We start from the raw sequence: 13272 nt of genomic DNA on the forward strand, positions 1-13272 counted from the left end.
TATTGTTTTAGCAGGGCTTCCAAGGATGATGAATTTAACGAGGTGTTTCCGCCCCAACTGAAGTTAGGGTGATTCCACCAACCTAGATTATAAGTGTTGCTATAAGGGTTATGTTGAATGGCAAACACTGATTGCGGGTTCGATGGGCACATCTCTGCAGCATGACCCCCTCCGCATTGGGTACAGCTGATTGTTGCCACTTGTGCCAGCGCATTGGGTTACGTTGCACCCTGAGAGAGGGCACCTTGGTTTATTGCCATCGTCTGGAGGAGAGAGGTCACTGCGGCCATTTGTGCGGCCAATGTTGTCATTGTATCAGCTGGTACAATGGCATTTTCAGAATTTCTTCATAAACCGCTCTACCAACTGGTCACATGAAGTGATTTCGTTTGGCTCCAACGAATGAGCCCACCTCTTTGCCTCATCCCTCGGTGTGTACGGGAGAGGTACTGTCTAATTCCCTCAGGAGTCACGCCAGGAATGGAGAAAGTATTGCATATCTCCACGAAGCTGGTCAGATGGGCGTGCGGGTCTTCACCTTGCATACCTCCAAGTTGTCCTGCGTTTTGGATCATTTGAAGCATGGCCGGCTTAATTTCGAAGCGTGCATTCTCCTCAACCATTGGTCTTGAAATTCCGGGCGAGAAGTCGTAAAGATTTGGCGCCGCATAGTTTCTCATAGGGATATTGCGGTCGGCAGCAAGAAAGACAGGATCTTGCGCTGGCCGATTCGCCCCTTGATTTCCTTCGGGCCTCTCATTATTTGCCATGTTTGCTCTTCTTCGCCTAATTCGGTTCTGGAGTGCCCTTGCGCAAAAAGTATGCTCGATCTCTGGGTCAGCTTCGAATTCTGGATCAGTTCCAGTACTCATAAATTGTCAGCCTACTCTTCGCGATAAACAGACAGTTCAACAGAGATCTGTCCTGCAAAATACCACAAGAATATTCAACACTAAACCGTTACCAATCCTTGGCAACGGTGCCATAAACTTGTAACGATAAAAAATGAAATGTTATGCTATGTTGTATCGCTTATGCACACTACTGATGATGAATGAATCAAGTTTACGTCCTCGACAACGGCACCATAAACTTGTAACGATAAAAATGAATCTCTATCTTTATCTATTGCGCTACTTATGAATGAATATGATGATGCTCTATATGCGCTCAAGTGCTTTGCGATAAAGATATTATTGCGATACTACATCCTAAGTGTATGCGTTGATGGTAATATGCTTCGTAGTATGCGATGATGTAGTGCGTGTCACAAGTTTCCTTGTGCTGGAACCAAGTATAATTCCAACGCAAGTTTCTCAGAATGACCTGAAGTCGAACACGGGGATTGTTGTCATTTAGATGCGATACTAATGTGGTAAATGCGACCGGTTGTCATAAAGAATAAAGAATTTGGTTTATGCGGAAATGTAAATTGCGATGAAAATTAATTGCATTAAAGTAAATTGCAATGATAAAATAAATGTCTAAACTACTATGATACAGGGCGAGGACTCGCTGTGAAGTTGTACAAAAGAATTTAATGAATGCGATGGCAAGTCTTGTGAATGAATAAGAAAAAGAATGAGTAGAGGGAAAGGACATCGCAAGTTCGTCAATCTCGTTAAGGACGCAAATAAATAACTTGTATTTCTACAAGTTATCAGCAACTTTGAGCCATTGTGCCTTGAAGATAGCTAGGGCGAGCACCTTCAACCAGGCGCTCGCCTGGTTGCGCCTTTTGTCACCTTGCTGTGCCTTCATCATACATGAAGGTGAGTGCCCGTCTTCCTTTCTCTTCCTTTTTTCATTCAATTTTTTTTTTGTAACTAGTGAGAAATGAAAAATCACGAGAAGAAGATTGATTATATAAAGACCAGACGAGTCAAAAGATTAGAAAGATAAAAAATGAAAAAGAACGAGAAAGAAGATACAGAAGAGGAGAAGAAGTAGAAGTGGAAGAAAAGGTAGAAAAGTGAAAAATTACCGTACAAGAAGAAGAATAGGAAGAGTCAGGGAAGAAAAAGAAGAAGAAAAGTCTTAGTTATGAAAATGCACGCCTTCATTTTTCAATAAAGAGAGTTGGTTGCATGTTGCATGTAGTATCTCTCCTCCATGAATGCCAAATGGCCATCTATTTCTCTCTTCCACTCTCCATGACTGCCAGATGGCATTTATTTCTCTTTTCAAATCAGTATCTTGCTAGTATCAAATATTTAAGAAGAAAAGCCAACCACTGAACAAATGACATTATAAACATATTCTGTTTAATTGCATAAACTCACTTTCATAGAACTATTTGTTTTCTAAATTACATATGCTTTTTTTTGTAATTATCAAAAAAGTTGATTTTTAATTAAATATTAAATAGCTTGATTGATATTTTTTGTATTTTGAAAATTAAATACTCTTATATTTTACCTATTATAGTTTTAGATAATATTTATTTATTATTTTATTAAGGTGTGCCTTGCTTAACTCGGGCGATGCCTTTTTATCGCCTCGCCTTGAGGCAATTGGGAGACTTGTTGCCTTAGGGTTTGCCTTGCGCTTTGAAAACACTGATTTTTATCAATCTCATTGGTATGTTGCCCTTCTATGCTATCTTAGGTCTAAAAATCAATTGTTGGAAGAACATTTTTGGAGTGAATTGTGAGGATGCTAAGTAGTTACCTGGCCTATTTGGTGGGGTGTGCAGTTGGTCAGCTTCTTGGATCCTATCTGGGTCTTCCTTTGGGGGATAGCTCGAGATTTTTCTCCATGGGGAAGTGAGTACACACAATCATATCTAGTGGTTTTTCTCCATGGTAATACGTCTTCAATGGTGTGTTCTTTGTAGGAGAGAGGAAGAGGATCTTTACCATTTACTTTGGAATTGTGAGTTTGTTACCTCTATGAGGAATAGGTCCTTTAGGACATTTGGGCCTGTGCTTGCTTGCAATAGAGGTTGTTGTTTGGTGTTTGAGGAGGTTCTCTTGAATTCTCATTTTTATGACAAATGAAGGGTTCTTTAGCAGTCTTGTTTTTTTTTTTTTGTTTTTTCGTGTGACATTTGGCATGAGAGGAATAGTATAATTTTTAGTGGGTTTGAGTGGTTTGGGGGGTGATTTTGGGATGTGGTTAGGTTCAACCCATCCCATCGGGTGTCTGTTAATATGATTTTTTTTTTAAACAATCAGCTCAATAGGATTCTTTTCGATTGGAGCCCCTTTCTACATTGGGTTTGAGGGTGGTTTTTTTTTTTTTTTTTAAAAAAATTAATANTAATAATAATAATAATAATTTATTATTATTATTATTTTTTTTCCCCTTTCTATCCTTTCATCTTCCTGAATGCAAGTTTGGTTGCTTAAAAAAAATCAGTTTCCTTCATTTAAGCTTTATTGAGATGCAGAGTCCTATCTATGCTTGAGTATGCATCTTTTAACTCTTTGATTTCCCAAACAAGATTCTTTTTGAGGTTTATCGCATTGAGTTTATTGAAGTCCAAAACCTTTTTGTATTTATTGCCTTAAAGTTTTTGTTTTATATTATCGAGAATGTCTTCTATTGTCAAGAAAATAGAAGCATAGACATTTTGCAGATACAAATTTATTTTACTCTCTGTCTGTCTTCCTCGCAGGTTTGTGAAATACTTGAGGAAAATGCTTTGATGTCAACAAGAAACAGTGGTCAATGTGAATCATGGGTTGTTGCTTCGAGGTTACGTGATCACCTTCTTTTGCCACGAGAGAGGAAGAATCCTTTGTTATGGAGGAAGGTATCATGTCCCTCCTTGACTTTCATTTTCTCTTATTTCATTTATAATTAATATATCTCACCTAGAGCTGAAGAACAATTTAACTTGGTTCTCAAGAGCTATCAAGTTATAAATTATTTCATCACTTTGTTTTGTGTTGCATGATTTTTTTTTAATGTTAAACTTTTTTTCTGAAATAACAATCTGATTGGTGAATGGAGTTATGAATATTTGGGCTTCGGAGTTTGCTATTCTACTTGGGTGCTTAAATTCATTGAAACCTACCTAAAATTAGATTTTTTTTCCGTATCACAACTTTAGATGATATAATTTTTTGATTCATTATGAGATTTATTCTGTTAAATAGGTTCTTTTTGGATTTAGCCTTGGCTAAAATTTGTTAACCAAGTAATTATATGCAAGCCTATGCAGTGCTAATGAACTCCATCAGTAAAGAGATCACATGGTCTTCTCGCCCTCTCCAGTTGCCAATTTATAATCTCAATTCATTCTTGATGCTTTCCCTAGTAATTTTTGACCACACAAGTTCATTGAGATCTTTTTGTTTTATTTTTATTTTTATTATTTATTTATTTAATTTTATCAGTTTGTTTGCTTGAATAAGGTTTGACAATTAATTTATCATATGTAGGTAGAGGAGTTGGTTCAGGAAGACTCACGAATAGATCGTTACCCGAGACTAGTTAAGGGTGATGGAAAAGAAGTATGGGAATGGCAAGGTATGAAAGTATTGCTCTTTCTTTTATTTCTCGTTCTACCTTATATAGAATGGAACATTCTCATCTATAGATAAAATTGTGGTGAGTGGATGAAGAATTCAACAATGCAGAAAACACGTGCCAACATGAGTGTAGCTTAGTGGTTCTAGGCTTGTATCTGCAACTTCACATGAGATGAAATATTCTGAAAAAGAAAATTCGTATATTTCTAAATTGTGTAATTAGTGAATGTTTATCCCAAACATTTTTAAGTCACATGTAATGGATTTTAGTATTGAATTTGCAATTGGATCTGGGTTACCGTTAAATATTTTTAAAAGCTTAATGATAAGGACTAAAATAGGTGTTTATAATAATTGAGGCACTGAAACATAACTTTTCAAGTCAAGAGTTAAAAACAGAATATTGAAAACTAGGAACGAAGACGAATAAATTTGGAAGGTCATAGTCCAAAACAGGAATTAAACCTATTTTCTTAAAGCTTAGAAACACTAAAAGGAATTTATGTGTTGGAGGCTCAACGGGTCAGTGAAATGCCCATGCATCCGGGTGAGGGATATGAAACCTGACATGCTATCTTTTTCTATCTCCACTACATTCTGATATCCATGTTCCTGTTGAACAGTAGAAGGCTCTTTGAGCTCTTCAAAGGAAAAGAGACTGGCCACCAAATCCAATTCCGGGAAGGCAATGGGAGTAAGTACTGACCAAATGCATAGTAAAATGGAGAACGGTGAGTCGTGAAATGATCTTTTACACAAACATATGCTTGATCAAGTTACAGAATTTGTTTTTGCTCCATTGTCATGTGATAAACTTCTTGACTTTGAAATATAACTAAACCACATGCAGAGCCAAAGCCACTAGTTTTGTGATATGGTGCTTGTCCAGGTGGATACTATAGCTTAGCTGGTTGATCTGTCTAGTTAGAGATGGCATAAAAGCTTAATAGGAAATAATCATCAGAACAGGTACACATTTTGCAATTAATATTTAGAGTCCATAATTATTATGCTTTAGTTGTTGTATGGTTGCCGCGAATTGTTGAGTGAAATATTTGTTGGGGCGTGTAAACTGCTTCCGTGGCGGCAAATTTGTAGGGTAGAATGTATCATATCGTATCATTACTCCCTTTTCCTTTTATCTCAAGATGACTGTCTTTCCCCACCCACCTTGAGAAATGCCATTTTTAGGACTTTTTTTGGGTTTGCACTTCAAAAGTTTTAAAAAAACTGTTTTTATGGATTATTATTTTAAAGGGAGACAATCAATTATTGGAACGAATTATGCTTAATCACAAAGTCAAATTTATGGATAAAAGAAATCCATCTGGCATGCATGTGATTGATGTTTTTGGGAATGTAAAAATTTCAAAGAATAATGATCAGTGAGAAGGATATACTTCTTTCCCAATCAAATAGTATTCTCATTGATGAAGAGCTTGCACTAATGAATAAAATTCCACTCCAGCTCATATGTAACCCATTCTCGTCTAGGATCACTTAGCTCTTAACTAAAATTAACTTGATTGGGTTAGAGTCTTGGGACAAAGCTGCTTCAATTCCAATGCCATTAGTATCTACTAGGGGTGTTCAAAAAAATCGAAGATCCGAAAAAACTGAACAACCCAACCTAACCCACCTGGTTTGGGTTGGTTAAAAAAAGTTGGTTTGGTTTGGGTTTTTTTTAATGAACCCGAATAGGTCAGTTCGGTTCTCGGGTTCGTAGGAAAACCGTTCGGTTCGAACTGAACCGACCCTAGCTATACGATCGCCTACCAAATGCTACACGATCGCTGAGCTCGGCTACATGATCACTTAGCTCGGCTACACGATCGCTGAATAACAAAATGCTATATGATCGCCTACCCAATGCTATATGGTTGTTTACCAAATGCTACACGATCGCTGAGCTCGGTTACACGATCGCTTAGCTCTGCTACATGATCGCTGAGTAACAAAATGCTATACGATCGCCTACCAAATGCTATACCATCGCTGAGCTCGGCTACACGATCGTTGAGTAACACTAGATGATCGCCCACGAAGACCCCGCGATCGCTTACCCGGAACTACCAAATGCTATATGATTCGCTTACTAAATTGGAGGCCTATCAAATATCCGAAATATTCCGTCAATTTCCGCTTTTTTAACCCTTTTACTTGACACGAAAAAAATGTCAAGTAAAAGCTTCTTATACTTGACTTTTTTTGTCCAAAATCATATTACTTGATGTTTTTTCCACATAAACATCAAGTAATTAAAAATTACAAGTATCAAGAAATGTAGATTTTGTAGGTTTTTTTATTGGTGATTCCAAGTTTTTTTTTTTAAGGGAACTGATGGAACTGAACCAACCCAACCCATTTTTCTTGGGTTGGTTTGGTTCAGGTTCATAATTGAACATGGTTAGTTTGGGTTAGAAAAATACACAAATCGAAGCATAGGGTTGGACCTAAAATATCCCTAAACCCAACCCAACCCAACCCACGAACATCCCTAGCATCTACCGCTGTTTCAAATTGTCTAAAAAAATCAGGCCAAAACTGAAGGTGACATCAACTTGGACTTGAGAGAATTAAAACTGTCAAAAGCTGTTTGATTCCACCTTTTCTTAAACTGTTTGTTTAAGGATCAAGAATGGTGAGTTTTTGATAAATTTGCGATTGAAAGAGGCAAGACCAAAGAAAGATTGGACCTCTTTAACTAAAGATAGGATAAACTAGCCCTTGATTGCCTTAATTTTAAAGGATTAGCTTGTATCCCCGCTTGGCTAACTATAAAACCCAAAAAGAGATTATGTCAGTCATAAAAACACCCTTCTTCAAGATAATATAAAAAGTGTTCTGATCATGAGTTGCAAATATTACCTGAAGGTGATCAAGACATTCTTCAATAGATTTGCTGTAGGTTAAAATGTCATCAAAGTAAAATACAACATATTTGTTGAGGAAGGGTAGAAAAATTTGGTTTGTTAACCTCCTAAATGTGTTGGGGGCATTGGACAACCCGATTGGCATAACCAACCATTAAAATAACTTTTCATTTGTCTAAAGTGCAGTTTCCTCTCATCACCAGGTCTGATCCGGATCTAATGGTATCCACTGTGTAAGTCAATTTTAGAAACAAATTGTGATCCAGCTGGTTGGTCCACTAGATCAGAAATTTGTGGTGGTGGGAAGCGATAATTTATGGTTATGCGTTTTATTGTGCAGCTGTCAACACAAAGGAGCTGTGATCCATCCTTTTTTTGGGGCCAACAAAGCTGGAACAACACAAGGGTTGAGACTTGCTTAGATATGCTTTTCGTTGAGCAATTCTTGGATTATGTCATGTTAGACTTGATATTCTGTAGGACTCATTTTGTGATGAGGTCATGTGGGAGAGAAGATCTGGGTATATGGTCAATGTATGTTGGATATCTCTTAAAGAGGGAAGACCATTGGGGACGAAAGTTTTCTAAAGCTTACTAACCTTGCTGTCCATAGCGGTAGTAAACAAAGGATGTGCTGCTTCTTGAATGAACAGAATCAATGTAAACTTAAAAGCATATTTATGAAGGCCTCTTTATTGGGCAACAGAGGAAAAAATTATCCCTTTTGTTTTCCTAATCCATTCATTGGTTGAGATTAATTTAGGATTGATAGGCAAAAGAACAATCTTTTTCTCCATCCAATCAAACTCAAATGTATTGTCGCTTCCTCGGTGTATAGTTTGATTGTCATATTGACATGGTCTTCCAAGTAACATCTGACAGGCATCCACATCTAACACATCACAAATGACTTGGTCGGTCTTTGTAGTGACCTCCAATAGAAAGAGGTACACCATGCAAATTTCATTGACAAGAACCTCTTCTCCTTTTTTTATCCTGCCCACCTTAAGTAGGACTTTTTGCATCACTCAAGAAAGCACTAAACCATCAACTTGTGTATATTCAAGGTCGTCATTAATGATGAAAATTTAATGCCATGGTTCTAACTACAATTGTTTTGCCCCAGTTATAAATGTTTTGCCCTAGTTTGTTGCGATGAAAAGATGGTTTTTGCCTTGAATTAAAACTGCTCTATGTGATCAGGGCATCCAAGTCCCTCTTGATAACTTTCCCATGGGAAATTGGACTGGGTAGCAACACTTTAGGTTTCATTTTGAAGATTGACAAAAATTGATGATTTTCAAAATTATATCAAATTTTCTCCAATGCTTTTCGCAAATCCTAAAATGTCCTCAACAATATCTTTGGTCTACCGTGTGATTAAATTTTGTCCGTATATTTGAATATCAACTAAATTAGATTATAGCCTAAAAGCCTCCCCTCCCGTTTTTTTGAATCTTAAGATAGAATCATCTTTTTTTTTCCAAATCTCACTTTATCTAATTCCCCATCTTTTTGTATTTCATATTATTTTTTGCGCATTATGATATTTTATCTTATTTTTCTGCATTTTGATACTTGTTCTATTGTGAACTTGTTATGCATTTATTTTATTTGACCGATAATTCATTTTTATTCTTAATGATTTTGAAGTAAGTAGTCATCATCCATCATCGTTTAACAGTTATTTTTTGGTTTTGTTTGACACATTTTCCTCGTTCCATGACTCTTAAAAAACAAAGGATTTTGTTTGATGACAAGTGATAAAAATTCTCGGTATCATGACTTTCGAGTTATTGAGATTTCTATCCTAGAAAAATCCATCTTTCAATCAATTGGTAGACTTAATCGAAAGTAAGCTCTTCCCCTCCTCCAGCAACATTATTTCCTATTTGACTATATATGATGATAGTTTCAACAAGTCTAACATTAATAATATTGTTGAAGACATGTATTATCCTTGACCTTTCAGATTTGGATTCATGTACATTGGCCTTTGACATTAAAGAAGATTCTGTTTTTAACAGTAAGTTTGTTTTTAAGAAAGTTATGTACTTGCTGTCTCTTAATAAAAATTTTGAACTTAAACTTCTCGATCAAATCAAACTTCCTTTGAACTTTGTTGCAAGAACTCTTCATGTGGTTGGTATATACGAGCATTTGCTTACGAAAAAAGTGATTTGTGGATTGTTTGCAAATTAAATAATGTTCATCAATGTTCCTTTGACATTGTTAAACGTGGACATGTACAGGTTACGTCGTGGATTGCATTTAAGTGTTTGAAGTTGTTTTTTTGTTTTTTTAATGAACGGCAAGGTGCATTGGTGTCCATATTATGTCATAAGCTTAATTAAAAGGCTGTATGGCGTTGAGTTATAATTAGGGGAGCTCGCATTGAATTCAATTTGGGGCACTCCCAAGTCCTCATATGTTCTTCTGCCGGCATTCTCTCTCATTCTAATTGAAAAGAATCCAGGTGCGTCGTATTACAAATACAACGAATTGTTTAAATACATACATCACTTTTAATCATAACTATTATGATTTGTCACAAGAAGTAGATGACAAAGGTAGATTCAAATACTATTTTATTGCTCTTGCTGCTTTAATTCATGCATGAGATTACTCTCTTCCCATCACGTTAGTTGATAGTGCAGCGTTAAAGGAACAAATTTTATGGTACGCTAATAATTAGCTTGCACATTGGATGAAAATTCACAAATAGTTTCCGTTGCATTTTCATTGTTGTTTTTGAGAACGATAATTCATGGGTTTGGTTTTTCTACAATTTGAAATCTGTTTTATTTGAGCCAAATAAAATTTGTCATTATTTCTAATGGTTATAAGAGTATCTCTAAGGGTGTGTTTGAGGACCCATAAGGGTGTTAGTGTTGCATACAATTATGCTGAACATGACTTATGTGCTCTTCACTTTAAGAATCTTAAGTCACAAGTTAGCTCTTATTAACCACCTCATTCCATGTGTTTTAGGACATATACAGTCATTGACTATGAATATTACTTGAGACAATTTGATAATGTTTCCCTATTAATAGCACTCGAATTAGAACAAGTAGGCAAACCTTAATGGGTGAGGGCATTTTGTGCAAGAAAACAATGTTCTTTGATAACCACGAATATGTCTAGAAGTATGATTTCAAACTTGAAGGAAGCGTGTGAGTTACCTGTTCTAGGTCCCTTGAATCCATTAGTAATTTGATTTAGAGATGGTTTTATGAACGTTGTAGTAATTTGAGTTTCCAAACGTTCAACATTTTTCTTCTATGTAGATGAAGTGTTTTGATTAGTTTTAGGGAAAAGTAGATCCATGGAGGTGTGTTGTTGCCAATTGAAGCATGTCATCTGCATATGAGGAGAGAGTATTGAACGCTAGAAGTTCAAATTCCTACTATGTTCATAAAACCATCTCGGGATTAAACCATAAAGGAATTCAAGAAGAATCTGAACATAACTTACTTGCTTGCTTCAAGTTTGAATTCATAATTTCAGATATATTTGTGGTCATCAAAGAATATTGTTTTCTTGTACAAAATTCCCTAACTCATCTAGGTTTGCCTATATGTTCTAATTGGAGTGTTATTGATGGAGAAACATTATCCAGTTGTATCAATGACTATATAGGCCTTAGCACACATATGGAATGAGTGGTTAATGGGAGCCGACTTGTGGCTTTTTTAAGATGCTTAAACGAGTAAAAAACACACAAACCATGTTCAACATAATTGTATGCATCGCTAACACCTTTAGGGATTGATACTCATTCGAAAAAATGATGAGTTCATTTGGCTCACTCAAAAAGTGGATTTTAAATTGTAGAAAGATCAAGCTCATGAATTTTTATTCTTAGAAATGATAATGAAAAATTCAAGGGGAACTATTTGTGAATTTTCGTCTAATTTGCAAGTAGATAGTAATATACCAATTTTTTTCTTTAACATTGCATCGTCAATGGACATGATGAGAAGAGAGTAATAAAGTAGTATCAGAAGTGACCTAGATTGAATTGAATGAAGTTCCTAGCCTCTCTAAGCCTTATCATAACTTATATTAATGTCATGTTGCCTTTTAATGAGCTTATGACATTGCATAGACAACAAGACAACTTGTTCATATATAAGACTTTGTAAACTTAGATACAATGCACAACATGGCTTGCCTATGGCCATTTTTTACAACTTAGATACATTGATGTTCTTATTGAAATTGCAGACAATCCACAAACCACAATTTTTGACTATTAGATACCTATTACCAACTACTTGAAAAGTCCTTGCAACAAAGTTCAAAGGAAGTTTGATTTGACCTAGCGATCCTAAGTTTGAAGTTGTTTTTAAGAGTGAGCAAGTATATAACTTTCTTCGGTTAATGTCAAGGTCACATGAATCGGGATCTGAAAGGTTAGAGATCTTGATAGGGTTATCAAAGAATCTAATGGAGCACCTTTTTCAAGGATATTGGCACTTGCATGCACTGTAATTACCGAATTTGGGAAACGGATGAAACATGGTAACCACAACACATTGTTGTGGTGGGAGTTTTAACTAACAAACTTTTAACCATCATACATCTTTATCTTCAACAATCCTATTAGTGTTAGACTTGTTGGAGCAATCACGGTACATAGTCAAACGAGAAATAATGTTGAAAGGGAAAAACCAATGAATCTACAAAGTGATTGAAAAATGACTTTCTAGGAATAGACATCTTGATACTAAGTCATGATATCGATAATTTTCATCTCACTTGCTATCAATCAAAATCCTTAGGAAGAATAAAACCGTATCATTAGTTAAATACAATAAATGCTCACCAAGTTCATAGTTGATTAAAGATCAATGCAGAAAAATAAGGTAAATTGAGACAAAAGTGTCATAATGCGGAAAAACAATATAATTAAAAAAAGAAAGGAAAAATAGAAAGTTGAGATAAAGTGAGATTTGAAAAAAAAAAAAAATGGATCCTATCTTAAGATAAAAAATTTATGGCTATTTTTATGCTATATTTTGATCCTATTGATATTCAAATAGAAGAAGGGCAAAATTTAATTACACTCTAGGTCTAGATATTATTGAGAGTATTGGAGGATATTTTGAATTTTGTTCAATAAAATAATGTTTGGAATTGCAAATATCGCGAGTAAAACACATGGTATTCAAGAACCCATTCAAAGTTGTGAAATGAAATGGAAACTTGGAAGATCTAGGATTTGAGTGTAAAGGATGTTGTGGGCTTCGAAGAAGAATTAATTGAAAAATACCACGCAAACTCAAAGTTGCACAACTTTTTTATTGACAAAAATACGAGCAAGAAATAATATGAGATGACGGCACTTAAAATTATATTATATTTGCCGTCCTTGGCAAAGCTGAAGAAGAAGAAGTTACGATCTAAGGTGGTCGTTTTGTTGCCTGTGAAGAAGAAGAAGATGAGAAGGATGAATATGCGTCCATTTTCAACCCAATACTCATCTAACCTGACCTGACATATTTTGGTGTTTTTTCACCCCATAATCTACATATCAAGTCAACTGTGTTATGGAATTTTTGTATATAAAGCACTTAAGTTTGGCACATATACATTGATAGTTTATCCGAGAAAGACGCAATAAAATTTCACCCAATGCACGTATTAACGTGCCAACAATTCAATCGATACCTAGTAACTATTCCTGGGTCGAATTCAAAAAATTTCCTTTGATATAATAATGCATAGCAGGAAATATACAACAAATGTGGCGTGTTCAGTGGTAACTAGACATAAAAGTGCGATGTGAGTAGAGATGTCGATTTATCCTATACAAACTCATCTTGAACGAAGTGGGGAATCCTCAATTAGATGATAAAAATGGAGAATAGGGAATTTTTTTCCCCTCTTGGCTACACAGGGATGGGGATGGATTA

At 35.6% G+C, this 13272-nt stretch overlaps 1 protein-coding gene across 10 annotated transcripts in view; it reads left to right on the plus strand.

The window, feature by feature from the left end:
* The window catches only part of LOC120078048, an 18311-nt gene extending 5350 nt beyond the window's left edge, over nt 1-12961 (plus strand). The window contains exons 7-13 of one of the 10 annotated variants that reach the window (XR_005481895.1): nt 3620-3757; nt 4389-4476; nt 5102-5209; nt 5329-5447; nt 9324-9377; nt 9604-9827; nt 11582-12961. Coding sequence is in view for 1 of the 10 variants with exons in the window: in XM_039032234.1 (XP_038888162.1) it covers nt 3620-3757; nt 4389-4476; nt 5102-5209; nt 5329-5351 (357 nt within the window). In the remaining 9 variants the exon portion in view is untranslated. The other 9 variants (XR_005481897.1, XR_005481893.1, XR_005481900.1 and 6 more) reach the window with 9 other exon arrangements.
* Nucleotides 12962-13272: the final 311 nt, after the last annotated feature.

The sequence above is a fragment of the Benincasa hispida genome, chromosome 5 (assembly GCF_009727055.1).
Source record: "Benincasa hispida cultivar B227 chromosome 5, ASM972705v1, whole genome shotgun sequence".
Classification (NCBI taxonomy): Eukaryota; Viridiplantae; Streptophyta; class Magnoliopsida; order Cucurbitales; family Cucurbitaceae; genus Benincasa; species Benincasa hispida.